General features: G+C 39.2%; 1 protein-coding gene across 13 annotated transcripts; it reads left to right on the top strand.

The window, feature by feature from the left end:
* Window positions 1–129: 129 nt before the first annotated feature.
* On the top strand, window positions 130–25,450 carry Moe (Moesin). Of its 13 annotated transcripts, NM_001272432.1 has the most exons (9): window positions 130–278; window positions 6,839–6,900; window positions 18,062–18,170; window positions 21,710–21,889; window positions 22,403–22,429; window positions 22,602–23,368; window positions 23,563–23,950; window positions 24,061–24,273; window positions 24,351–25,450. In NM_001272432.1, the coding sequence occupies exons 3-9, from the start codon at window positions 18,156–18,158 to the stop codon at window positions 24,513–24,515; spliced, it is 1,755 nt and encodes a 584-aa protein (NP_001259361.1). In that variant the 5' UTR covers window positions 130–278; window positions 6,839–6,900; window positions 18,062–18,155; the 3' UTR covers window positions 24,516–25,450. The 13 variants fall into 13 exon arrangements, with proteins under 13 accessions (NP_001259361.1, NP_996390.1, NP_996391.1 ...); NM_206665.3 differs by lacking the exons at window positions 130–278; window positions 22,403–22,429 and adding an exon at window positions 6,655–6,728 and having other exon boundaries at window positions 24,351–24,839; NM_001258654.1 differs by lacking the exons at window positions 130–278; window positions 6,839–6,900; window positions 18,062–18,170 and adding exons at window positions 19,737–19,993; window positions 22,025–22,156.
* Window positions 25,451–25,564: the final 114 nt, after the last annotated feature.

Genomic DNA, 25,564 nt, shown 5'->3' with positions numbered 1-25,564 from the left:
GGAATGAAAGGTTTTTTCAAATTTAATTATAAATCGGCTTTTGAATTTATGCAAACAGTGGCAACGCCTGGCTTGAAGATTTACACGGCGCTGCCAGATCGATCATTTGCGAAGCGGCAACCTTCCACGCGATAGTATCGATTAAGGTTCCATCTCCTTTTGTTTTTCGTTTTGGCTCTTTTTTTTGCGTTTATTTGATTTTTCCTTTCGTTTGCGAAGCAACAGGAAAACAAAGAAAGCTCACGAAAAACACGCGGCAATTGGATAAGAAACGAAATGTAAGTGGAAACCAAAATAAAACTACGAAATTCCAAGACATAAGATAAAAGCGCAACAAGCCCACACACACACACACAGGCACGCGGCTCTCTTTCACACACACACACACACGCATACTTGCACACACCGGCAAAAGTTGAGCGTTGGAAAAAAAAAACGGTTTTTATTGTCCGCTTATTTTTTCATTCGTGTTGCGATTTGCTTAACGACGGAACTCATTTTTTTTACGTGTGTGTGCAAAAATAAAACTAAAAGGAAAACCTACGAAAAAGGCAGGAAAATAATAAAAACACAAGTTTTTCTTTTGCCGGCAAGCAAAAACAATAAGTGCTCTGCATGCGTGTGTGAGTTTTGCATACTTTAACTGTCTTCTTTTCATAATTTGTACTCTAAATAATAAGAAAGAATTGTGGAACAAGCGAAGAAAGAGTGTAAAGCAAAAACGCTGAAATACCGGTATGTGGCAGTGTGTGTGCGAAAGAGAGGGGTAGAGTGATTGGAGTGTGAGTCATTAACCGGCATTAAAAAAAGCTAAAATAAATAGCCACTTTTCAAATTAAAAGTCAATACAATACATTGTTACAAATGAGTAGTAAATTCATTTACCTTGCCTCCCTCTCGCACGCACAGTAAAAGCCTCAGAAAGTCGGTTAAATAGTAATACGGCGTTAGAGCGAGAAAGCGCTAGAATTTTGGGAGTGAATTTTTAATTTTTCGGGCAGCTGCTCAAAGTCAAAATGCGTGTGGGATTTGGTGTGTGTGTGTGTGCGTTTAAAGCGTGTGAAAATTGCAGCCGCCACTCCAACCACCGTTTTTCCCAAAGTTTTTCACCTTTGTCTCGCCCTTGTCTACTCCCCTTCGCTCCATCCCTTTCGCACACTTATCCCATTAGCATGAAGTCGCATTTTCCAGTTAGAACATCGCGCTTCCAGTTGGAACTGCGTAAGGCGCTTTTTCTTCCAACCAGATTAACTGGCGATCGGAGATGGCTCCTAAAGTAGCTAAGAATGAAATAGCTGGTATATTTTGCAAAAAAAAAAAAAAAAAAAACAGTTTATTCTAGATTTATTTGTAATTTTTAAAAGGCATTTATGATAACAGAAATAAATATTTTTATATGTTATATCATTTAAAAGTATTTTTATTGGCTCAAATAATCATAGGACTATATATAACCTCGGTGCGTAGTCACGTTTTGTGGACCCATCACTACTCTGATATCATGACTAACTGGGGATCCAAAGCTCATCGCTATCGAAGCAGTTTGATGGCCCGTTTTTAATACGGGTTCGAAGAGCTGTTAGAATTTCCCGCTCTGCCACTCCCCACCCCCCTCCCCTGCTATCTATAACGTGTTTGATTATTTATTATTATTGAACCGGGACACTTTCAAGCTGTTTTTATGCCTCTTCGATTCCCCGATGTCTGCTTTCTTTTGTGATTTGTCACATAAACTGACTCAGCCGATTTGTACCATTAACAAGATGGCAGATTCAAGATCAGATGCATATTGAAAATACATAAAAAGCTCCGAAAAAAAGTATTCGTTTTTAAATCATTGATAAAAATATGTAAAAAAAAGGGAAATGAAAAGTGTGATCTCTTAATAACTAGTCGTATATTGATCTGTCCCTCCTTATCGGCGTCTCTCTCTTCTTCTCACATTCCGCGGGCAATTTGTAACGGTTTTGTGTGGCACTGAGAAAGCGACAAAGTTGTCAGCTTCTTCATTTCTCAAATGAATGCTGTTCAATACGCCGAAACAAGTTGCTGGGAATCGATCGAGTCCAACAAGCAGGCATAGAAATTTGCATGCTCAAGCTAATGCGACTAACGAATACCCTAGAATTGGCAGTTTACCATCAATAATCCAATAGCAATGGAAAAAGGTGGTTCATATGATAGAATATATAATATTTATAATCAGTTTGAATAAATGATTAACCACTGGGTAGGCAATATACCCCTGATACCCATTAAACCCACTGGCGTAACTGGGCTAACGACTATCTCGCTCGCACCCACACACAGCCATTGGCAGCGGATGCTGTCCGCCTTATTTTTTTGTTTACACTCCTCTCTTTCTGACACTTGGATTTGCTGGCGCGGCCATTCATTATTTGATTTATAGTTTGGAAAATGGTCAACTCTTTCTCCATGAGCTCAATTAGCACATTTGTAGTTGACTGGAAATGTGTGTTTTTTTTTTTTATTTTTCTACGTTTGCATATTTTTTGATGCGCTCACAAAATGAAATAAGAGAAAAATCGTTGAACACGAAAGTAAAACCGGTTTCAGTCCGCCTGTGTTGCCATTTTGGTTAGTAACTTCTCCTCCTTTGCCAACCTCCTTTCTCGATTCGCCCAGGCAGGTAAAAAAGCACCCAAACTTTTGATCTAAAGATGGTAGCGTGAGGATCTTGGAGATCAACAAATGAATCACTGAGTGAATCATGCAGTTGGGAGCATGACAGACTCGTTTTATTGCCTAATGATTTACTTTAAACAGGCGTGTTTAGAATGTTCGAGATTAAAGTCTAATAACGGGTATGAGTAAGTCACTTGAGTGCTCAATCGGTGTAGAACCGATTCGCAACCGATACGGTGTACATCTTACAGAACCGCACCGTTTCGAATCCGATTCAGCAAAAGCTGATTAATGCATTACACGAATTTGCAATTCGAGATCCACGTGACATAGTTGACTGACTTTTCCATCCCTAAATGGCACCCACAATTGTCTGGCTGGGGCTTTTTGTTTTTCATGTTTTTGTGGATTGGGGATTGGGAATGGCTGTTGGCCGTGTTTCGGGCCATGGATTTTGACATTGAATACACAAAATTTGCAACGAACACAAAAGGCGAAATGCGCGCGAGACAACGAAAGCGCCTGACGTCATGGTTGCGTCTGTTTATACCTATTTATTCACGAAAACAGAAGGGCACAGACCGAATTGCCATCGGGAGGTACAGCGATCTTCAAGTACAATAGAAAATTTCAGGAAACCACCGAGGAGGATAATGCTAACCCTATAGATTATACAAAACTTGGGAGCCATTGTATATATAAAACCTATTGAAATATGTTAGATTCCTGTTAAATAATGTGTATTTAATATTTAATAATATATATTTATAATGTATATGGTAATGTTGTATAATATTGAAAATTCAATTTCTCGGTTACTTACTGTCTCTTAAGGCATTGCTTATTTTTGCAATTCGCTTGCAGTTTTTTTTTTTGTAGCTGTCTGCGAACTTGAAATTTTGCGATAAAAGGAAAGGATCTCCCCTCTCCTTCCACCACTCGCTGCCCGTCTCTTTCACCAAATCTCCCGCTCTCTGGAAATGCTCTCTTCTGTTTGCTCAGGCGTCGGCTTTTCATTTTTCGTTCATTTATTTATTTTCCTCTCCAGTTTTTTTTTTTTTTTTTTGGGTGCAACAAGTGTGCGGCGCTTTGTTGTTTTTGTACCGTTTTTTATGTTAATTAACCAAAACGAGTTGTTGTTCGTGTGTTTGCTATGCTTGACTAGTTAAGCGCGTAGAGAGCAAAAGAGATGGAGAGGGAGCGAACGAAAGAGAGAGGAAGAAAGATCATTACGTAATGGGGAAAACGTTGCTTTCAAATTCTCCAGTGTTGCCACCTTATCAAAATGACACTTGTTACGCTCCGCGACCCCTTTTTAACCCTTTTCCATTGCTTATTTAAAAATTTAAATTAAACATTTTTTATGAAAATTTCAAAAGTTTTCCTATTCACCTGTTTTTTTAGTGGTCAAAACATTTTATGCCAACGTGAATTGGCAATACTGGTTGTTAAGCCGCGTGACTCGTTTTTTTTTTTGACCGCACGTAAAATTCAAATTTTTGTTGTTTGTTTACCGATCATCTTGCATTCTCTCGCTCGCTTTTATTTCTCTCTGTTTGCATTTCGTTTTGACTCCTTCTTTGGCCTTACTCATTTGATTTCGGACGCTTGAGACGTGCGCTTTTCGCAGCAATCGCATCGAAAGAAGAGAGCAAGGAGTTGCGAGGGAGAGATGAAGTGACCGAAAGAGAGAGTCAAAAGAGAGTAGACTTTTCTCTAGAAACCACGATGCCTTTTAATAAATCATAGTTTTCCAAGTGAGTAATTTTAACCCGCCCTTCACCCAATTATCCAAATGCAGCGGCGCGAGAAAAATTAATATGTAAATGCAATGAGTCAGAAGAGAATGCTGCGAGAGAAGTCTGAAGAATAAGATAAATATGTGAGGACCGGATATTCACTGGGTCATTCAAAGATGGAGTTTAAGAACTTGTTGGAAAATCTCGGGATCTACAAACGCTAGGCCACTCATCTTTGGGATGGCAACTGCTGCGGGCCTCCGCTTCAATTTGTTTTTTTTTTTTAATGTATACCCCTCACCTAAAACTCGCGATCATTCAGAATGTTCTATCATAGAGAGAAGAGTATCTGTTAGTTGAAAGCTTCACTTTGGCGTTCTGGATTGTTGTATTTTACTGCCGGCGACCTCCGGACCTCTCGCACTCCATTTAAGCATTTTCATATCTTATCTTTCTCTTTTTCACTTGCACAACACTGCGTGGGCTTTTACTTTTCTTCTTCGCGTCTTTGCTGCTTTTTTGTGTGTTGTTTAAGTGCTTTTGAAAGTGAAAGAGGCCTCGAAAAATAAAAATATAAATACAAAAAAGACCATCAAGGAGTTGTCGCTTTTGTTAACACTGAAAAAAGTCTGAGAAAGAATTCTGGAATGTTCATAGCCGTTTCTCATTGTTGATCAGTTAAAGATTTTAGGAGTGATTCATTAACAATTCTGAGGCGTTTGTTACTTTACTTTACGAATGTGATTTGCCATATAAAGATAAGGAGTAGTTTAACCCCTTAATACATTAACTTTTTTATTCGCTTTTAATGTTTTTGGGAGGCTTACTAATTTCGTTCAGTAAAACGATCTTAGGTATAAGATTGATTAAAAATGGCATTTAATTTCGCTGAACATTTTTCTTTTAAGTCATTGTGAACGTTGGTTAAATTTTGCCTTTTTTTTTATTTTGCTTACGCGCCAACTTGAGTGATAACACAAACTTATGTTTGTACAGTTTTGCCATATTTGGTCTTTCGTTTTATCAATTCTCAAGTTGATAAACTATTTTTTTTTTTTGTCAAGCATGTTTCGCGTTTCAGGAACTACGTAATGTCTAATTTTGGTTCTGAGAGCATTGCTGATATCCCAAAAATGAAGATGATAGAATGGATAGCATTTTAATGAAGGCTGTTGGCGCATACTATTTGTCTGAGTAATCAAGTCATAAATACCGCTTAAAAACTTAATATTTTTAACTAATTTTTTTTTCAGTAATTAAGATAGTGAGTTTCTGAGACGCCGTCGATAGCATTATCGATTATTCTGAAAATTAAAAAAAAAGGTTCTTTCCATCCACTTGGGGGTTTACTGTACTCGGCTAAGCCCTGAAGGGTGTTATTGGCGATATGCTCATATCGCACTTCTCTGTAGGTTTGTAAGTACATATGTTGGTTGGCATGTAGGCTTGCGAGTGCCGGAATGTTGGACCCAAGGTCTTGACGTCTGATATCGGTTACACTTGGTACTCGGGAACGCGATCCGCTGGCTCTGACTTGACGTTTGTCAACTTCTTAGCACTGCTTACAGTTCTAATTCCATTTCTATTGCGTGGGATCGACTTACTCTATATCATGAAAGCGACTTTACCCAGGCGGTCAGTGTCGCAGATTGCAACTATGAACGGGTGGATCAGCAAAACAATGCAACCATTAATGGTTGCATTCTTTCAATAACCTGTAGCCCAACTGACCTGAATTGATTACGAGAGTTGATAATGTTCTCAGAGTTGCTTCATTGGAATTATGTTTTGTATACCTTTAATATCATCAACCTTAAGTCTGCAGACCTATTTCTAAGTAATTATTGTGAACGAACACAGAGTGGAGGAGTTGTCTATATTTGACTTTCAAATTAAAAAATTGCTTCCACTGTAGGGTATGTATGTTTTTTAATTTTATCTCAATCTGTTTCACATAATTTCCGTAAATTGAAAAATACATTTGTATTTATTATTTAAGAATTAATCTGTTTGATAGTAATTTCTGCCAGTGCAAGGGAGCACATTTCACATTTTACAGGGTATCCCTCAGTCGAACAAAGCTCTACGCTTTTTTGTTGTTGTTGCTGGCTGAGCTAACATAAAAATTTTGCTCAACTTGCTTACGCAGGCAGAGATGGCAAGAGAGTAAGAGAGTAGAGAGAAGAGAGAAGAGAGAAGAGAGAAGAGAGTGTCCGCAACGCCGCTGCCGGCAGCGACGCGGCAGCCAAGCGCGGCTGCGAAAAAACTGAGACAGTCGCGACGGCGCGCTCGTTTCAAACAGACGTTACTTTCTCTCTCTGAGCAGTCACTGATTACCGTTGTGTGCGTTGTGCCGCTGTTACTAATGCTGTTGTTGTTGTCGTTGTGATACACACACTCTCTCTCCTTGTCGCTCCCGCAATTTTTGACGTTTTTTTTCGTGTGTTCTTTAGTGTTGATCCAACGCGAGGAAGAAGAAGAATTGTGAAGCAAGAAGAAGCGAAAACAAACTGCGGTTGGTATTCTCAACATTCAAACACAAGATTTTTTTTTAAGTCCAAAAACTAAAGTTAAGCGCACCTGCACACAGGTGTGCATGTGCATGTGTGTGTGTGTGTGAAGCTGTGTCTTTCGCGTGCCTATGTGCGCCTGTGTGAGTGCCGGTGTATATGTGTGCTGCCAGTGTGAGTGACCAGAGGTGGACAGTCAACGGCTTTTCTAAATTGACATACTTTCTAAAAGGCAGCAACAAAAGCGCAGAGAAGCAGCAAAATCTCTGGCCAGCAGCTAAAGCGTCAGCAAGTACAGTGATAACTAGCCAAAGGCGATGCGAATGTGATTAATTTGAGAAAATTTATGCATCCAAGAATATCGAATTAAATGTTGTGACTTTTTGAGCCGGAAACACTTGGGGGTCTATTATAAAAGCCGGCTACATCCTTTTTGTTTTGAGGCAATACGCATAAGTAGCAATGTGAGTAGAGTCCTTCAAGAGATGGGCATCACTGTAGTGCCACACACACGGCAGCGGGTTAACACCCCATCCCCATCTCCTCATCCGCCTCCCCTTTTGGCACCCCGCTCATAAGCAAGTTGAAAGACTGGTGGACAGTGTAAATGACCAAAACCAAGACCAAAACCGAAACTAACTGCTATTTGCGATGGCGGAAAGTAGGAAAAGTCGACAGGAAAGAGATCCAACCCGCCTCTATATGGACTGTCGTGAAATGCAATCGATGCCAAATTAGTGGTAAAATGGAGATCGATCGGGGGGAACAACTTCCTCTTGCATAAGTTTTTACCGAGAAATCGATGGGAGGGGGAGGGGGGTTTGCCAACATAATTGGCCATTACACGAATCGATTATGGATGTTTTCGAAATCGTTTTCAAATCATTCAGCCAGGGATTAGGAAGCAGATTTTGACTTGGGCTTCTTTCAAACTTGATATTCCAATATTGTAGTTATTCAGTAGTGTAGCTAACAGTTTATAAACATATAGTTGGCATCAAAAGTATTCAAATAGCACCACAAAAGCTATGATTATTGCATTAAAACCATCTCAATCCCATGATGGGTCTATTTTATTGTGTGTGTGGAAGGGGGAGGGTGGTTTGAAAGGGGGGGGGGCGCCCCTGACATGCGATGATCGCTGGCAACTTGCGCGCGTGTCTCAATGCATTTAAATTCGCTTTTTAATTTCTCAAATGATAGGCTAGTGCACATTAACGTACATTTTCAGCATTTTATTAAGCCATTTTTGTATATTTTCGGAGTTTGCTTTTGCCACTCTGTGTGTGTGTGTGTGTATATAAATAAAATGTTTTATCAGGTGCATAAGCTTACTTTTATCTACACCCGACCGCTGACCGCGTGCTCAAAAGTTGAAATACAGTCGTCGTCCAATGCTTAAAACCGCCGTATTTAAGGTCATTTTGAATTGAGCTATATGTTCGAGGAAAATGATTGGACTTCTTCGTACCCTATAGTTTGTGTATCTAATAAAATTATGCCTAACTCGAAACTACAAATTGCTGCATTTGTAAGCGAAGCATGTATTTTTGTTTTTTTTTAGTGACTAATTGCATTGTGAATAGTTGGTTTGACTGCAAAGTCAAAACTCGTTTAGCAAATTCACCTGAAATCCAAAGGCCACCTGTTGAGTGATAATGGTAGATTTGAGCTGGAGGAAAAGCGGTTTGTTTGCTGTCTAGCTCGCTTTTTCTTCACTTGGTTGGGTGGAGGGAGGTGGTGATGAAGGAGGAGGAGGAGAAGGAGGAGGCGGCGGAGGGCGAGATCATTGGCCAGCCATAGTTGGCCGCATTGCTAAAATTCCGCAGCTTTCTTTTGTTGTCGCTCAGCATCCAAAAGTTGTTAATTTTGGTTTGTTTTTCTCTACTGGCCGCACCCAAGTTAAATTTAAATAGCCAACTGAATGGGAGAATTCACTGTGCTCCTCTCAGCTCAGTGAAGGTCAACTAACTGTGGAGAAGAGAGTTCTAAAAACAATTTGATGACGCTTCATTGATTTTCAATAACTTCAACTCATTTGCATTATAAGCTTGAAGAATGTAAAACCAAAATCGAAAAACAATCCCGTTTGTAGTTCTCATTAGCACGAAATTCATGCTGAAAATGTCAAAAAGTTGGAGGGGAAAAATAAAGAACAGGTTGATTAGGGTATTTTAATGGGGTGTCTCAAGCGGAAAGGTATACTAATTGAAATATATCTGATAACTAAATAAAACTGACAGAGAAACTGAAACAACAAATTGAAGCTCCGTTTCTCAAAAAAATATATATATATCTCCAAGATACATTTCAATCTTAAAGATGCGGATTTTGGCGTGCAGGGTACTCGCTGCTTCTTAACCCCTTACTGCCGTGTTTTCGACTTGTTCTCTTTGCTGTTCACAAAATGCACACACATTCAAAAAAACTGAAAGACAAGCTTAGGCAGCATCTGCTTCTTCTTCTTCTGTTTTTCATACCTCGTCGTCTTTTGTGTTTTTTCCCCCTCCCCCCCGTTTGTGTTTTTTATTATTATGTATTTTTTTTGCTGAACTTCGAATACTTCAATTACATGTGTGCCCCTGTGTGCGAGGGTTTTTGTCTGGTTGCTGGGCATGTATGGGCACGTTTTCACGTACGACGAAGGTGAGGAGGCGTGGCAGGGGGCGGGCGTTATAGGGGGTATACCTGAAAGATCGCCAGACATATTGCACTCGAGCTTCAAGTTAAACGACGACGTCGACTGCGACAGCGAAGCTTTCGTGTTGCGTCAAAGTTCAAGGTGTAAAATTTGTGGCTATTAAAGATGCGATAAATTTCTCATGGTGTGCGCACTGCAAACAATTGTAGTTGGTTTTTTTTTTTTTCTGGTAGTATGCCATTTTTTATATTAAATTATTATCCGAATATTTCACGATATTATTGACTGAGTTATACACCTGAGTTAAATTTAAAACATGATTAAAAGAGTTTTTTTCTCCATGCTGTGTGTGTGTGTTTGTTTGAGTTAACGGCGATAATAGCTTTATGTGCTGCCTTTTTTGAAATTGTTTAAACCTGAGCTCACTCACCGTCATCGTCAAAGTCAATATCATAATCGTCATCATTGGCGGCTTTATCATTGAGACTGGCGCACAGTTAAAAATAGTGAATTATTAATTGAAGAAATGACTAATTGTGCAATTGATTGTTTGCTTTGCTCTCTGATTTGTTTTTGCTTCTAACACACTCGTTTTCAATCGGCCAAGGCAAAAATGCGGTTGTGGGACTGAGTCGAATCAAATTTAACGCCAATTGAAATTTCTATGACTCAGGTGTCTGGGTGGTGTCAAGATTTTACCAAGAAACGCAACCAATTGAGGGAAAAACCTAAAGGTGAAACAAAGTGTTGTGGGTAAAAAATGAAATGCAAATATAAGTGAGAAGCAAAGATAATTGCGTCTCATGTGGCACTTATTTTTTGGCACTGAAAATAATTGCGAATGAAGAAATGAAGGTGAAACATTGAATATTTCGAACTCTAATTGGTGCAACACTATAAATGTGGCGAATGTCATATGCATTTTATATTATCAATGTTAGATAAATTAAAAAAGATATACTATTAGATAAGAAAAATTGTTTAATAGGTTGAAAATTCGAATGGCTTCTATGTATGCATTTGGAAATGTGCACCTAAACGTATTATATTCTATTATCGGATGATTATCTAACAACGGATGTGCTGCAATTAATCAACACTTCCGCACCTAAGCTCTTTACAACACTGCTGCACACACCTGCATTGTCACCTGAGCCCAGTGTGTGTGTGTTTCCCTTGTCATTGAGCTATCTTCCGTCTCTGTCGCACTTCCCTCGGTTTTTTTTTATCGAAATGTAATCATCTCCAGCGGCGACTTGGAAAACAAAAAGTAGAAAAATTTAGTTGCCATGGCTGTTTGTTTTACTTTTTAATGTTGTTTTAATGGCAGCTGTGGGTGTGTGTGTATGTGTGTGATGCTGAGTGCGACTGTTTGCCTGTGTGCACATTTTCATTAACGTTTATTTGTTAATGGCCTGTGTGTTTTTTCTGGGGTTTTTTCTCTCCTTCGTGCTTTGCGGCCTGCATATAAATCATTATGGAAAAATATTGGTCAATGGGGAATTGGGCACTTTAATGTATTCCTGGCAGCTTTGTCATCAATTATAGAATTCTAGAATTTATATACCTATATATTTAGTACGGCAATAGTTCTGGTTAAAATACTTCAAATCAATAAAAAATTAAAATGTAAACAAATATTAAATATTTCTTAAATAACACTTGACTAATAAATTGAGTCAACCAATTTGCATAACAATGATGGAATGTGAGTCACTTGTAAACCAAAATAAATGGCAATCAAATTTTCGGCTATCAAAGCATTTTTTTGCAACTGACTCACTAAACCAGGTTAAATTAATCGCTTGACTCAGAGATTAGAAATTTCTATGAATTTATCAGTTTTGTGTTTAATTTTTCCGTTTACTGTACACTTTTTTTTTTGTTTTTTTTTTGTGTTATCTCATTGTCGGCAAACTAATAAAGTCAAGACAACAATTGAAGTTGGGGCTGCTGCACATTAACGTATGCATAACCTCAAAACCCAATGTCACGCATATTATTTACTCCTCAGCCTTTAGTGGCTGTCTCCATCTATCTGTACCTCCATATCATCGCTATCGCTATAGCTATTGTTTGCAATATTTGCACGAGTGTTTGAGTCTCGAGCTGCGGAGCCGAAATCAACTGGAATAAACTGAAATGAAATGAAATTAGCTAACAAGCCAAGCCAAGTCGAGCCGATCCAGCGACAGACTCGCCTGTCAGTCATAAATAAGTTGCAAATAATATGGGGACGACGGACATAAAAATAACTAATGGCAGATGGAGGCATCCACCTGTCGCCCCCTCTCTATCTATTAGCTAAGTTTGGTTGCATCATAAACCACCATGCCTCGTCGCACAGTGCATGCAAATTGTTAGCGTTTCATAACACTCCACGCATTATCTATATATATATATATATGGCGAAAAAGAAACCGAAAATGAAAACAACATGAAATGAAACCCCTTTTATCCATCCCAACCATTTGACAATTGTCGAGCATATTGTCTTTCAAATAATAATTGCCGAACTGCAAACGAAGGCATTAGCCATGGCAAATATAGTCGTAAATGGCACAGAGCAACAAGTGGGCGCAGCTTTGGCCTAATAAATATGAAACACAGACGACGGGGCGGATGAGTAACGTGTTAGCATACTGGTGCGGTGACTGTACCTGATTTTCGGGTACATGCTCCTAAAGTACCTACCTGAGTGTGTACCCCCTGTTGAAGAATCTCTGAGTGTTTTGTTGCTTGGTAACTGGTTAGTTATTTGTTTATTTTGTGACTGGGTAGTTTGGGAATTTAGCGATGAATAATAATCCATTTGTAACTTGTGGAATGTCAAGTGCTCAGTGTTATAGGTTTTGTAACCCGATAATTGTGGTACTTAAAAATTTTTGTTTGCGGCTAATTGACAGATTTACCACTTGTTGGCTAATTTGTTTATTTTTAAAACCAATTTTGTGTTTATATTTGGCATAATAGCTTTTGTTTTGATAATTTGTTTGTGTCAATACTTCAGTCTTGTATTTATCTTAAAGAGTGAGTGAGGCAGTGTTGGTAAACGTTTTAGGTTTAGTTCTAAAGTCCCTGCAAAAACCCGTAAATGATTATCGGTGTTTGGAAATCCTTTTTATTGTGCCATGTGCCAAACAACCTGTTTTATATCAATTTCGATTCGATGAGGTTGATTATTATTGCTGATGATGTCTTGTCAACATGCGACCCAATTCTGTATGTCTGAGGCTCCATTCAATTTTTTATATGCCCATTTTTCATAGTGTTTATTTTGTTGCTATTTTTCTTGTTTTTTTTTATTTGTTTGTGTGGGCTAATGACATGATATCCCCACACTTTTATCAGGAGTTCGTTCCGTTTTGGGTCTCTATTTGCCAATTCCTAATTGTTTTCCCCCCACAAAAATTTTTCCGCACCGCTCTTGTCTAGCCGTTTTTTCTGTTCGGTGAGGCAAATAAAATATTTTTAGGCCAATTGCCCTGCGTATGAGTGTGTTTGTGAAGTTAGATAAGATATGCACATGATTTCATTGTAAACGTTGTTGGGTCGCAATGAGTCGCTGTTGTTACCTCAGGCGGAAGTGGCTTTGACAACATTAACTTGATTTTATTACCATTTTTACCAGTTTATTCTACGTGTTGTAAAACACACACACGACAAAGAGCACAAATCGTGTGCACTTTAATTTGATTGCCTTGGCTTGGCAGAAGCCGAAAGTCATTAACCAATTTCTTTGATCCAACACAGCTCACGTACTTTTGAACATTATGCACTTAAGCAGATAAATAAAATCAGTGGTTTAGGAATGCATTTTGATTGGTGTACGTGTGACGGGAATTACTTTGTTTGATACTGGGCTAAAAAACTTATGTACTCACTTGCTATTATTAAAATAAATCCAAATAATATTTTATGATGCTACAAAAGTGTTTAAACAATGACACATTCGAATTCGAACGTGCTCAATGTCCGGGCTCCATTATAATTGGTATCGTTCGTCGGCCAGTGCTGATAAGCTCCCATGTCTCTTATGTAATTTGACCCAATTAAGATTATCGATTCGAATAACAATGAAAATTTCAGGGTTGCCCCATGCGCACACCACACAAGCACAATTCGATATGAATTAGCATTGGCATATTACTTTGCGCAAAAACTTTCCATTGATTGACTTGTCGCATTCAGTTGCCTTCCCCGAAAATCGTTGCCCAAAATTTGTCAGCTAGATAAACCAACAATCCAACAAATGGCCGACCATGTATCTGTTTGCGTGTGTTTTGCATGCGATACGTTGACAATTGACAAAAACAATTAACGGCAATCTATCCATCAATAGTGGGTGGGGATTGGGTGGTCGGTCGGTTGGTTGCATAACGGTGCTTGGCCTCGTGGAGTGGAAACAGCTCATCATCCAATGGATGATTGTCATGCATTACCTTGATCTCGGAGAGTAGTTAACATTAAAACTGAAACTGAAATTAAGTTTAAAAAACGTTGGTGTTCACTCACCGATTCCAGTGTTGGTAAACTCTTTTGCAAACACCGTAGTCATTCGTTCATTAATAATCCCCAATAAAGTAGCAAAGCAAATAAATCGCCCAAACAAAAGAACTAATTGTTCTTGTGAGTTGGCAGTTTCAAAAAAAAAAAAAAAAATGGGGGGGAACTAAAAAAACAGACATGACAGAAAGCCATGGACAGTGGGCCTCGTGGGCACGGACAGTGGGACTAATCGGGGGGGAAACGTGTGTGGCTAATGTATTTGCGTGCTGTGTTAATTGTGGCATCGCTGATGTTTTCATTTCCCCCTTCGTGAGGTGTCTCACTTTCCGCCCCCAAATACTCTGTAGTTCCCGCCTTTGTGGACTTCCATGTGGGCTTTTGTTATTGTTGTTCCTTTTGCCCGCTGTCATATATTTTCTTTACGTGAGCGATTTTGTTTGCTCTTTGCTATCTAGAACATTTAAGCCTAATTTGCTTCATTAAATCGTCACATTTTGTTATTATGTCTTCTGTCTCATTTTTGTTGTAGTTTAATTTTTCACATTTTTTTTTTCTTTCTTTTGTTTCTGGACGCAAAATTGACGTCAAGTTGATGGGTTCCAGCCTGGGACAAGGGTATACTAGTTTTAGAGCACTAGTCGCATCATAAACTGTGATTACGTATCAGAAATTATATGAGGGATTTTATGGTATATATCGGTTTAGCAATTTTGATAAGAGCACTGAACGCATTGTGAAGTGAGAATACTTTAATCTTGCCAAATGCCTAATGAAATATTGCGAGCCAAGAATGTAAGTGTACCCCAAAAGTTGGGGTTCAATTTGCGAGGTATCTGTTATTTCAGACAATAGTACAATGTTGTTCTTTTAATTCATTTTCAAGAAAAACTGCCGCCAAGTTGATGAATTGCTTTGTTTCCCTGCTCTATTTGTTTGCTGGAGCTGTTTTAGCATTTAATGAACAGCTGTGAGGGCTTAAATTAATAGGTAGACCTAACAAAAAAAAACAACAAAAAAAGTAAACTAAATTCTAATGTAATTAAGATTTGCCTCGGCTGGCTTCTCGATTTGTGTTTACTCGCTTTGTTTTGCCGCCCATTTCCAAATCCATTCATAAAACAGTGCTGCGTATATATATCCTATATAGTTTACTTGGTCAGTTTGCTTTGGCCGATCGCTTGATTGCCTTCGGTTGCGCATTTAATTATTGGGTAGGGAAAATCAACTCGCCGTGAAAAGAGATGTGGAGAAAAAGGCCAGAGAAAAAGACAAATAATTGTTGAAATTAAAAGTGCTCTCCGGCGGGCAGACATCATTTTATTTAAAGTTCATTATTATGAGGGGTTTTTTTTTTTTATTTTTTGTTTGAAGAAACGTGAAGAAAAGTAAAAGCGACAAGTTGCGGGAGGAGTGCGCTTTTTTCCCCCTTTTGACTTCATTTTATTTGATGGATCTTAAAATGCGTTGCGCATACGCAATAACAGTTTTTCCCTCTCATTAAGTGTGTGTTGTGTGTTTGCTTGTGTGTTTTTTTTTTGTATTCCGTGTGGTTCCGGTGGTCAAACAATAAACGTGATTTTTACCGTCTCTACTTTGACTCGATTTTTCAACATTTTGGTTTGGTTTGGTTTTTTTTTTTTTGGTCAACTCATTAATGTAGTTAATGGATATTAAACATAAACAAAACAATGCTCCCCAAGGGGGATTCTCTGGAGCTCGTCTCCGAAACTTAAGTTATGTAAATGCAAAGGTTTTTAAGCTGAGTAAATGATTGTGGGAAGAGTCAAAGAATAACGATTGTGATACAACAATCATAACAATTGTGATACGATTTTGGTAACGAACCAATTACATAGTCTTTAAATAATAAATGAATTCTTCACTTTAAATATGATAAAAACACGTTTTATCACAAGAAAACCAGCTAAAAAAAGAAAAGAGTAATTTACGCGTTTGTTGAATGTTTTGTGCGTCAGTGTGTGTGTGGCTGTTACACCGGCTTTTGAATTAAAGTTTTAAACGTTTTTCTGTATAAATTAAAGATAAATTTGCCAAATCATTTCCGCCACAGCGGCAAACGATCAAAGTAGTGTATAGTTCGTATTATGCACCTTTTGCGAGAGCAAGAGCGTTGGGAAAAAAAATCTAAATTAAATAAAATAAAATCGCAATCAGAGGAAGTGACGCTGTGCGTTCCCAACGGCCAGTCTATTCATTCATAAAGGCAGAAAAAAAAGCTGAAATGTGCGAACAAAATATAAAAAAAAAAGGCAGAGAAAAAGAGACAGGATGCACTTAATTACCGATTCTGATTCAGTTGGCGACACGATTGCGCTCGATTCAGATATCAGGCGAAAGGAAATCGAGGTCGTTGATTAGCAGAGCCAACAGAGCCAAAAACTCGAATAAAAAAAGAAACCAAACCGACCACCGACCCATTCATCACAAACACCAAGCACAGAAGCATGAGCTCATTCCATTTTTCGAGGAGCCCTCTTCAAGTTCACGCAGTGGCGATAATAAATGTGGCATGATGTCATAATTTGTGCAAACCGAACCACATTCAACTCGAAAAGTATTTTTAACCAAAAAACCAGAGCGGTGGAGCGAGGGGTCGCCCCATCCCAAGGGAACCAGCAAGTGATACCCTGTTTCAGATGCGAAAACTCAGAAAAATTCCAGAGTCTAGCTTAAATTGATCGAATTTATCGATATTTATCGATACGTTATTTCTATACCAGTGTTGAAGAGTTTAACTAGTACTTTGCATATCAAATTGTATAGCCAAGGTGATGTAGCCAACCTATATAGAGTATCTAAAAGAAGAAATATCTTATGCAGCTAATGATTATTTATTTGCATTTCCTGAGAAATATCCAACGTCAGAAGATCCAAGAACAGAAGATACGTGAAAAAAGCAAAGCCGAAGCAAAACTATTTCGATACCATTGACGTCATCGCTTGTCACGTGAACCGCCGAACTTGCTGCTGCCCCCTGACCTCGTCACCTGCCCCTCCTTTGCTGAGAAGGGGGGGGGGGGGCACTCAGTTCAAATGTCAATTGTGTCAAATTTAATTGGATATTCATACTTGGGGCGGCCGGCCGGCAGCCTTCAATGCTCTCAAAATAGCTAGCTTTTCGTCGCCATTCGTTAATGTAAATATCAAGTGCACACCAAATGGGCAAGCAAACACTTTGCTTTAAAGCCAAATTATGGCTGACAAATTTGTGAAGAGCAAACTTTTAGACTTGAACCTTAAGTTGTTTGGTTCCCCGCAGTGAAAAAAAAAAGTTAATTATCAAATGTAAACATGACTATTTTCAAATGCAAAGATCGTTTGTCTAGCCTATGTAAATGTTCTTAGAGTATTTTCTATCCATGAAAGAGACTCAATTTGTGCACGGTTAGTGCATTAAAAGTGTGCTATCCCAAATGAATCATATACTATATAATTTATTAGCCGTTTGTGTTTTTTTGTTTTTCTGGCGAATCAGACTTTGTCCGTCTATAAACACGACCATTTCCGTTTGGCCATTAGGAAGTTATCCAGCTGAGATACACTATATCAATGAAGTAACCAGCGACGTATAAATATGGAATCTAATGTATAGCTGTATCTGTATCTGTATCTGTATCTTAATGTTTATGGTGCTCAGTGTTGGTTGCAGTTTGTTGTCAAACTGCCAGGTGAAATCATAAATACTTATAAATCTAAATCTATATACCAGATATAACCACATGGTCGAGCTGCGATATATGTTAGTTGATTTCTATTATATTTATATGCATGTGTTCCGCTGCAAATTATACAAAGAGTGCCAATTGTGCAAGAAATTTTGCATTCATATCGTGATCTTTCGATTTGCAACTAAAACAACTAAAGCACGCCTCATGTTTTAGATAATCAATATATACGAATAGTTTTGGTTTGATATTAATTGCTGCTAATCAAGTGAAATGTGCGCAGAAACACACTGACTTTATTATAATATTTCTATTTCTTATATTTTGCAGATTGCAGCACAAAAACAATAAAGAGTTCAGACGATAATATCCTGGAAAGAAAACATTTCGTTTCGATAAGTACGACAAGACACGAAACAACAAAATGTCTCCAAAAGCGGTAAGTTAACCAATAACTATAAAATAATAAATAATTAGTACTGATTAGACAGTATTATAATAAGTTCGAAATATTCCATTATAATGGTAACCATATATCACTGGAATGAAACCACAAACGAATCTGATAAAACAAATGTTTTGCACTAGCGCCTAGTAAATTATTAAAGATTAGTTATATTAAATCACAACGAAAAGTTTGTCAGCTATCAGCTATCGGAAATTGTGTTCTTATCAAGAGAGCACTTCAGCTACAATTGTCGTCAATTGTGGAGTGTTGGGATCGCATCGCATCTTTTAATAGAACTTCTTCTGGGGGGGAATGGGGATGGCCAGGCGAAGACGTCATATTGGCCCAACTGTTGACGTTGGTAATTGTATTTGATTCTTGGACATTTGCCAAAAAAAATTTCATCATTTCATCAGATACGCAGACGGCGAAAAATTGGATTAGAAGACGACGTCATTGATATGAACACATGAGTAGATCATTATTTCATACCAAAGCATTTGCCAATTTCTTTTTGACATGTTGTGATTTCTTTTTTTTTTTTTTTGGCAACCGGAAAAGTTCTTATCTCACCCAGCGATGGTCTAATGACATTTTTGCCTCAACTTGATTGTTAATGAATGATGTATTTGTTATGAGTTCATCATGACAATCAAACACGTGATTTGAAGTGATTTTATAATACAATTTGGATGATTGAAAGGTGATTTTTGCACAAAGCTTTAAGAAGTCGTTTGCCTTTTAGGGAAATTTCTCTGTTCCAATGCAGTAGTCGATGCACATCGTGCTTGAATGGTTTCTCCATAACTTTCCCTTTTTCGCTATAGTTTTTCTCATCCATAACTAGATGTTTATTGGTCTGTTTGAATAGCTTGATATGTGAGTGCGGAGTGGGGAGGGGGGAGGGGTTTAATTGCTATTTGAGGCCCAAAAGCGGCATCAATAAAACAGAATTGACAGCCAACGCGTCGTATGATTGACGCTGATTTGTTTGCCTACCTTGGGGCTGCGTTTCTACGGCGCTCTCTCGTGCTCTTCGGCGCACAGCGCTGGCCAAATGACTAGTGTTCAAACTAAAAATTAGCTAACTATACAGCTAATTCAATCAATAATTCATTTAGAGAATTGGTTGTGTTTTGATTTATATATATATTTTTTAAATATATTTTACCATATTGCACTATTTACTTGACCCCCATTGCATTCACATACTTCTCTCGTTCTGGAAAACCCATTTGACCTCTATGGTCAGCAGTTCTTTTCTTTATGGTTGCGGCTGTCCACTTTTAGATGCATAATTAACATGCAATTTATATTAACTTGACAACGAATGACTGGGATAAAAATTTTCCCATTTTCTTGGGCAGAAATTAAGTTCATTTTGTGTTGTGTTGTGTGTTCCCTTAGCGTTTCTTTTGCGTTCTGCCGCCGCCGCCGCTTTCCCAGTGTTGTTTTTTGTTTTTCTTCTCTTCTAGCATTTATTTTCCTTTTGCCTTTTGCGCTTGTCTTCCCCATTTGGCGACTTAAAAACGTGCCGTGACTTTTCCATTTTCCTCAGTTGCCGCTGGACAACAGAATCGAATCGTCGCTTTTCCGCTTTTAACCATCGTGTCGCGTTGGTCGGTTGGTTTTCCCGCGTAGCTTGTGGCTGCTCAAGAATATATATATATTTCCCAGACGGAGATTTGCATTGAAAAGGCGTAATAATTCAAAAGCTACTGCGCAATCCGTTTTCGGTGCCCAAAATGGTCGTCGTCTCCGACAGCCGCGTCCGTTTGCCGCGTTACGGCGGAGTCAGCGTCAAACGGAAAACGGTACGGACCACACTGCTCACTATTTTCCACGTTTTTCCTGCTAAGCTGGAAAAGCGCATCCCCCTTTTCTTTTTTTTTTTTTTCATGTGCTGCACTTTTGTGGTTTCAAGTCAAAAACCATTTTTTTTTCTTTTTTAAAAACTGGTTATTATGCTCCAACTTCCGTTGCAAATAGCTGTTGTGTTTTTCATTCTCAGCGGCCAGGGGGAGAAAAAAACAAAGCAGAAACCACGGTGGTTGCATTAACCCAAAAACGTTAATTGGATTGAAATGAAAAACGTTTTCAATTTCCTAACATTGTGTCACGTTTGATTTGCATTCAGCAGCCGAAAGCGAAAACAAAACAATGAGCCCTCGGACTGAAAAGCAAAACCGAGCCAAACAAAATGATGAAGTTAAAAAATTTTAATTTGTTGGGTCTACCACACATTGTTTTTTCCCATGCCCAGAAAATGGTAACAAAAACCAGCGGATTTTCAAAGGGCCTTTAAAACTGAAATTGGTTCAATCAATCTTAACAGATAGGAAATAAAATAGTTTAAAAAAATTTGTAGCTGATTTAGGTATTTAGCAAAATTCCTTTGTATATTTCAATAAAGTAAAGGAATATTTTAAACGAATGGTTTTTAATGTAAGACTTACATTTGTTGGCCATGTTGTAAAAAGCGAACTGAATTGTTAGTTATATATACTCTATTGTCTGCGCTGCATATTAACCCCAATTTTGATCTACGATCGCATTTACTTTGATCCAAATGTGGCGATTGCGCAATGGTATGTAGTGTAGTTAGTACAGGTTGACATGTGCATGTGCTGTGTGTCCGACGTTGGGTGGCGATGTGGGTGGAATTTCCCTAGCTTTTCCGCCATTTCACATTGCAAGTTGGTCAAGTGGCACGCGCAGTGGGATAGATAGCGGCTGAGCTCTCTCTTTCTATCTCTCTCTTGTATAACCACCGATTACCACTCGCTGGCCATCCGGTCTATATTCCCATACACACACACACACACACACACGCACACCCCACACCCTGTGTTTTCCCCCCACTTATTTCCACTATCTAGAGCTGCCTGGTCATTTCCAGCTTGTTGCTATTGTCATGCCTGATTGATTTTTGCTTTGCTGTTTTCCAAGCGTGATTTTTCACTGCGGCCCGCTTTCATTTTCCCTCTTTCCATTTTGCCCTCCATTTTCCCCCATTTCCCCCCATTTTTTCAAGCATTTTTCACCCATTTGAAACGTGTGTGTGCGCGCGTTTAAGTCGAAAGCCCGACTTATGCAAGTCGTGGCAATCGAATCCAATCCTCCAAAGCGAAACGGGAGCTCTTGGCACGTGCCCTGCTCACATCCCGTTAATCCATCGACCCCTAAACAAATCGTGGGGGATTCTCCTCTGCACGCCACCTTCATCGATGGGTGTCAATTTTTTACTCTTTTTTTTTTCTATTTGGCTTGTGAGCATGCCCAGTTAGTTTGATCTAGTTAGCTTTTCATGTCATGGATGATGGCACTTTTAACTTAAGAAATGCAGCAAAAGAAACAAATAAGTTACATTTAATTAATAAAACATTCTGTTTGATTCATTCGTTTTTAGTTTGCCTTCTAAAGGCAATGCTTTGTTCTTTTATATATATATATATATATATATTTTTGCGTTATTTTAATCATTTAATACGATATTTTTTTAATATCACGACATCCCTTACTAATTTCAGCTAAATGTGCGCGTCACGACAATGGACGCGGAACTGGAGTTCGCCATTCAGTCGACGACGACGGGCAAGCAATTGTTTGACCAGGTGGTGAAGACGATCGGCCTGCGAGAGGTTTGGTTCTTTGGACTCCAGTACACCGACTCCAAGGGCGACTCCACATGGATCAAGCTGTACAAAAAGGTAGGCGACTATAAATTTCATACAAATAAAGTTTGAAGTTTATAGTTCAAAAGAATATAAATTTAAATTATTTACTAAGATTGCATGTACATCATAATATTTATAAATGTAATGTATGGTACATACATAATATAGCCCGAATCGCCGGCCATAAAGACAATAAAATATTTAAAGCGTGTAAAGAAGTATGTGGACAAAAAGACAGCCGACAGCAATGGAGTAAATCATTTAGAGACGAGCGAAGAGGATGACGACGCCGATGATATGGTGGGCAGAGATCGAGAATATATTTATATATATATATATATGCCAATCCAGCAAAGTACATCCACAAAAAGTCCCAGCTAGAACATAAACCGAATTATCCTGTAAAATGCCAATTCTATAATTGTATTGTATCGCCTCGCCTTCGAATGCTTAGCTTAAGTTAATTAGCGATTGTTAGAGACTTGATTTACTAATACAAATGCAATCTCTGTATATGATTTAATGCTGCACCACAACAACAAACAGACTGGATCAATGCCGTTTTCGACATGGGTAACACTCAGACGCCGCATGCACTTTTTTATCTATGATATTATGTTTATTATTTCATTATTGAATCGGGAAAACCAAACGTTTTTTTTTTTTTCGTATACAAATCCATTTGCAGTTTGTAAACTTTAGCGTGCATTCGCATCTAATAGTGATATGTTTTCGCTTTTCACAGGTGATGAACCAGGACGTGAAGAAGGAGAATCCCTTGCAGTTTAGGTTCCGTGCCAAATTCTATCCCGAGGATGTGGCCGAGGAGCTGATCCAGGACATTACACTGCGTCTGTTCTACCTGCAGGTGAAGAATGCCATACTGACCGACGAGATCTATTGTCCGCCAGAGACATCCGTGCTGCTCGCCTCGTACGCCGTCCAGGCGCGTCATGGTGACCACAATAAGACCACCCACACAGCCGGCTTTCTGGCCAACGATCGCCTGCTGCCGCAGCGCGTCATCGACCAGCACAAGATGTCCAAGGACGAGTGGGAGCAGTCGATTATGACCTGGTGGCAGGAGCATCGCAGCATGCTGCGCGAGGATGCCATGATGGAGTATCTGAAGATCGCCCAAGACCTGGAGATGTACGGCGTTAACTACTTTGAGATCCGCAACAAGAAGGGCACGGATCTTTGGCTGGGCGTAGACGCACTGGGTCTGAACATTTACGAGCAGGACGATAGGTTGACGCCGAAAATTGGTTTCCCATGGTCCGAGATTCGCAACATTTCGTTCTCGGAGAAGAAGTTCATCATCAAGCCGATCGACAAGAAGGCTCCGGACTTTATGTTCTTTGCGCCACGTGTCCGCATCAACAAGCGCATTCTGGCCCTCTGCATGGGCAACCACGAGCTGTACATGCGTCGCCGCAAGCCGGACACCATCGATGTGCAGCAGATGAAGGCGCAGGCGCGCGAGGAGAAGAATGCCAAACAGCAGGAACGGTTAGTACGGATTTCAAGTCATGTCTGTTTGAATGAATCAAAACTTTGGGAATTTCAACGAAATACAACGTTTCAATGACCCGAAACATAATGATTCGAGCATATCATTTCCATGAGAGTCTGATTCATGCACAGGCTATAATCTGCAAGCAGATGATTCCCTTCTTATTTTCGGTGTTCTTTCGTTTTTGCAGTGAGAAGCTGCAGCTGGCGCTGGCCGCACGCGAACGCGCTGAAAAGAAGCAGCAGGAGTACGAGGATCGGCTAAAGCAGATGCAGGAGGACATGGAGCGTTCGCAGCGCGATCTGCTTGAGGCGCAGGACATGATCCGCCGGCTGGAGGAGCAGCTGAAGCAGCTGCAGGCCGCCAAGGATGAGCTGGAGCTGCGCCAGAAGGAGCTGCAGGCGATGCTGCAGCGCCTCGAGGAGGCCAAGAATATGGAGGCCGTCGAGAAGCTCAAGCTCGAGGAGGAGATCATGGCCAAGCAGATGGAGGTGCAGCGCATTCAGGACGAGGTCAACGCCAAGGATGAGGAGACAAAGCGTCTGCAGGACGAAGTGGAAGACGCCCGACGCAAGCAGGTCATTGCGGTACACTTTTTTCACTATTTGTTGGCATCGAAAAAACCAATGAATATAGTCTTGATACCATTTTGTGTTCAACTTTATACTGAACATTGTCGTTTTTGTAGGCTGAAGCCGCTGCCGCTCTGCTGGCCGCGTCGACAACGCCGCAGCATCACCACGTGGCCGAGGATGAGAACGAGAACGAGGAGGAGCTGACGAACGGCGATGCCGGTGGCGATGTGTCGCGCGACCTGGACACCGACGAGCATATCAAGGACCCCATCGAGGACAGACGCACGCTGGCCGAGCGCAACGAACGCTTGCACGATCAGCTCAAGGTGGGTTCGAAATCGAGTCCCTTATGCTCCACTCAACTAACAATATCAATTTGATATATATATATATCTATATCTAGGCTCTGAAACAAGATTTGGCGCAGTCTCGCGACGAGACGAAAGAGACGGCAAACGATAAGATTCATCGCGAGAACGTTCGCCAGGGACGTGACAAGTACAAGACGCTCCGCGAGATTCGTAAGGGCAACACAAAGCGTCGCGTCGATCAGTTTGAGAACATGTAAAAGCTATCAAAGATCAGAGATCGATAGTGCGCGGGAAAGAGAGAGGGAGCGGTGAGACTCCAGAAAGAAAAAGAAAAAGATATAACTACAGCAAGAGCAGATAATAATAATGATGATTGATAATGATGAAGATGATGATGAAGAATAAGCAACAAATATAATTCCGGTCGCTGGCAAAAGCCTATTGCTAACTATCCCACCAGCGACGACCCTTTTCCACCCATAAGAACACTTCCTGCCTCCTAAAGTGAATTGAAATGAAATATACTTTGTTTGACCGTCGTTTTGTCTCGCAGCTTTTGTATAGAAGAATCAAGAATAAGCAAAAAGAAAAAAAGAAAAAATAAATTAATGGAAACTAATTTAGCCGGACACAGCACTCATCAATATGAATAGAATGAGAAGACGGTTAGGAAGGACCGCATCTATATGGACAATCAGCAAATGAATGAGGATCAAGCTATCGGAAAATATGTCTAAATCCAAGCAGAAGCAATAGAAAATATACATTTCTCCTTTTCCCAATGGATTCATTGAGAAAACGGAACGAATAGTAATAGATATTGAAAAGGAACATCAGCAACAATAAACAACAACAACATCAACAACAACAAGAACAGCTACTACAACAAAACAAACAACTATTTGCATTTTCCCCCGTTATAATTATTATTTTTATTATTATATAATTACTATTTTTTTTAAATTTGTATAATTAAATAAGAACTTGATTAATTGTTTCTTAAATTAACTTGAGAGAGAGCAACAAACAAAAAGAGAAAAAATATATTATATAAAATATTTTTCTTTAATCTATTTTTGTTTTGCAAGAAAAGAAAGATTCTTAAAAAAAATGAGAAAACAAACAACAAAAAACTATTGTGAAAAAACCAAACAAAAAGTTTTTAAATTAAACAATAAAAATGTAAAACAACAAAATGCCACGTTTTTATTTTACCTATGTAATATACTGGAAACTTTCGACATGTATAAAAAATACTATACTTACATGTCGAATTTGTTTTAATTTATTTTACATATACATTTAC

This window comes from Drosophila melanogaster, chromosome X (genome assembly GCF_000001215.4).
Source record: "Drosophila melanogaster chromosome X".
In the NCBI taxonomy this organism is placed as follows: Eukaryota; Metazoa; Arthropoda; class Insecta; order Diptera; family Drosophilidae; genus Drosophila; species Drosophila melanogaster.
Note: the sequence above shows the minus strand (reverse complement) of the source record. Positions and strands in the feature narration are given on the sequence as shown.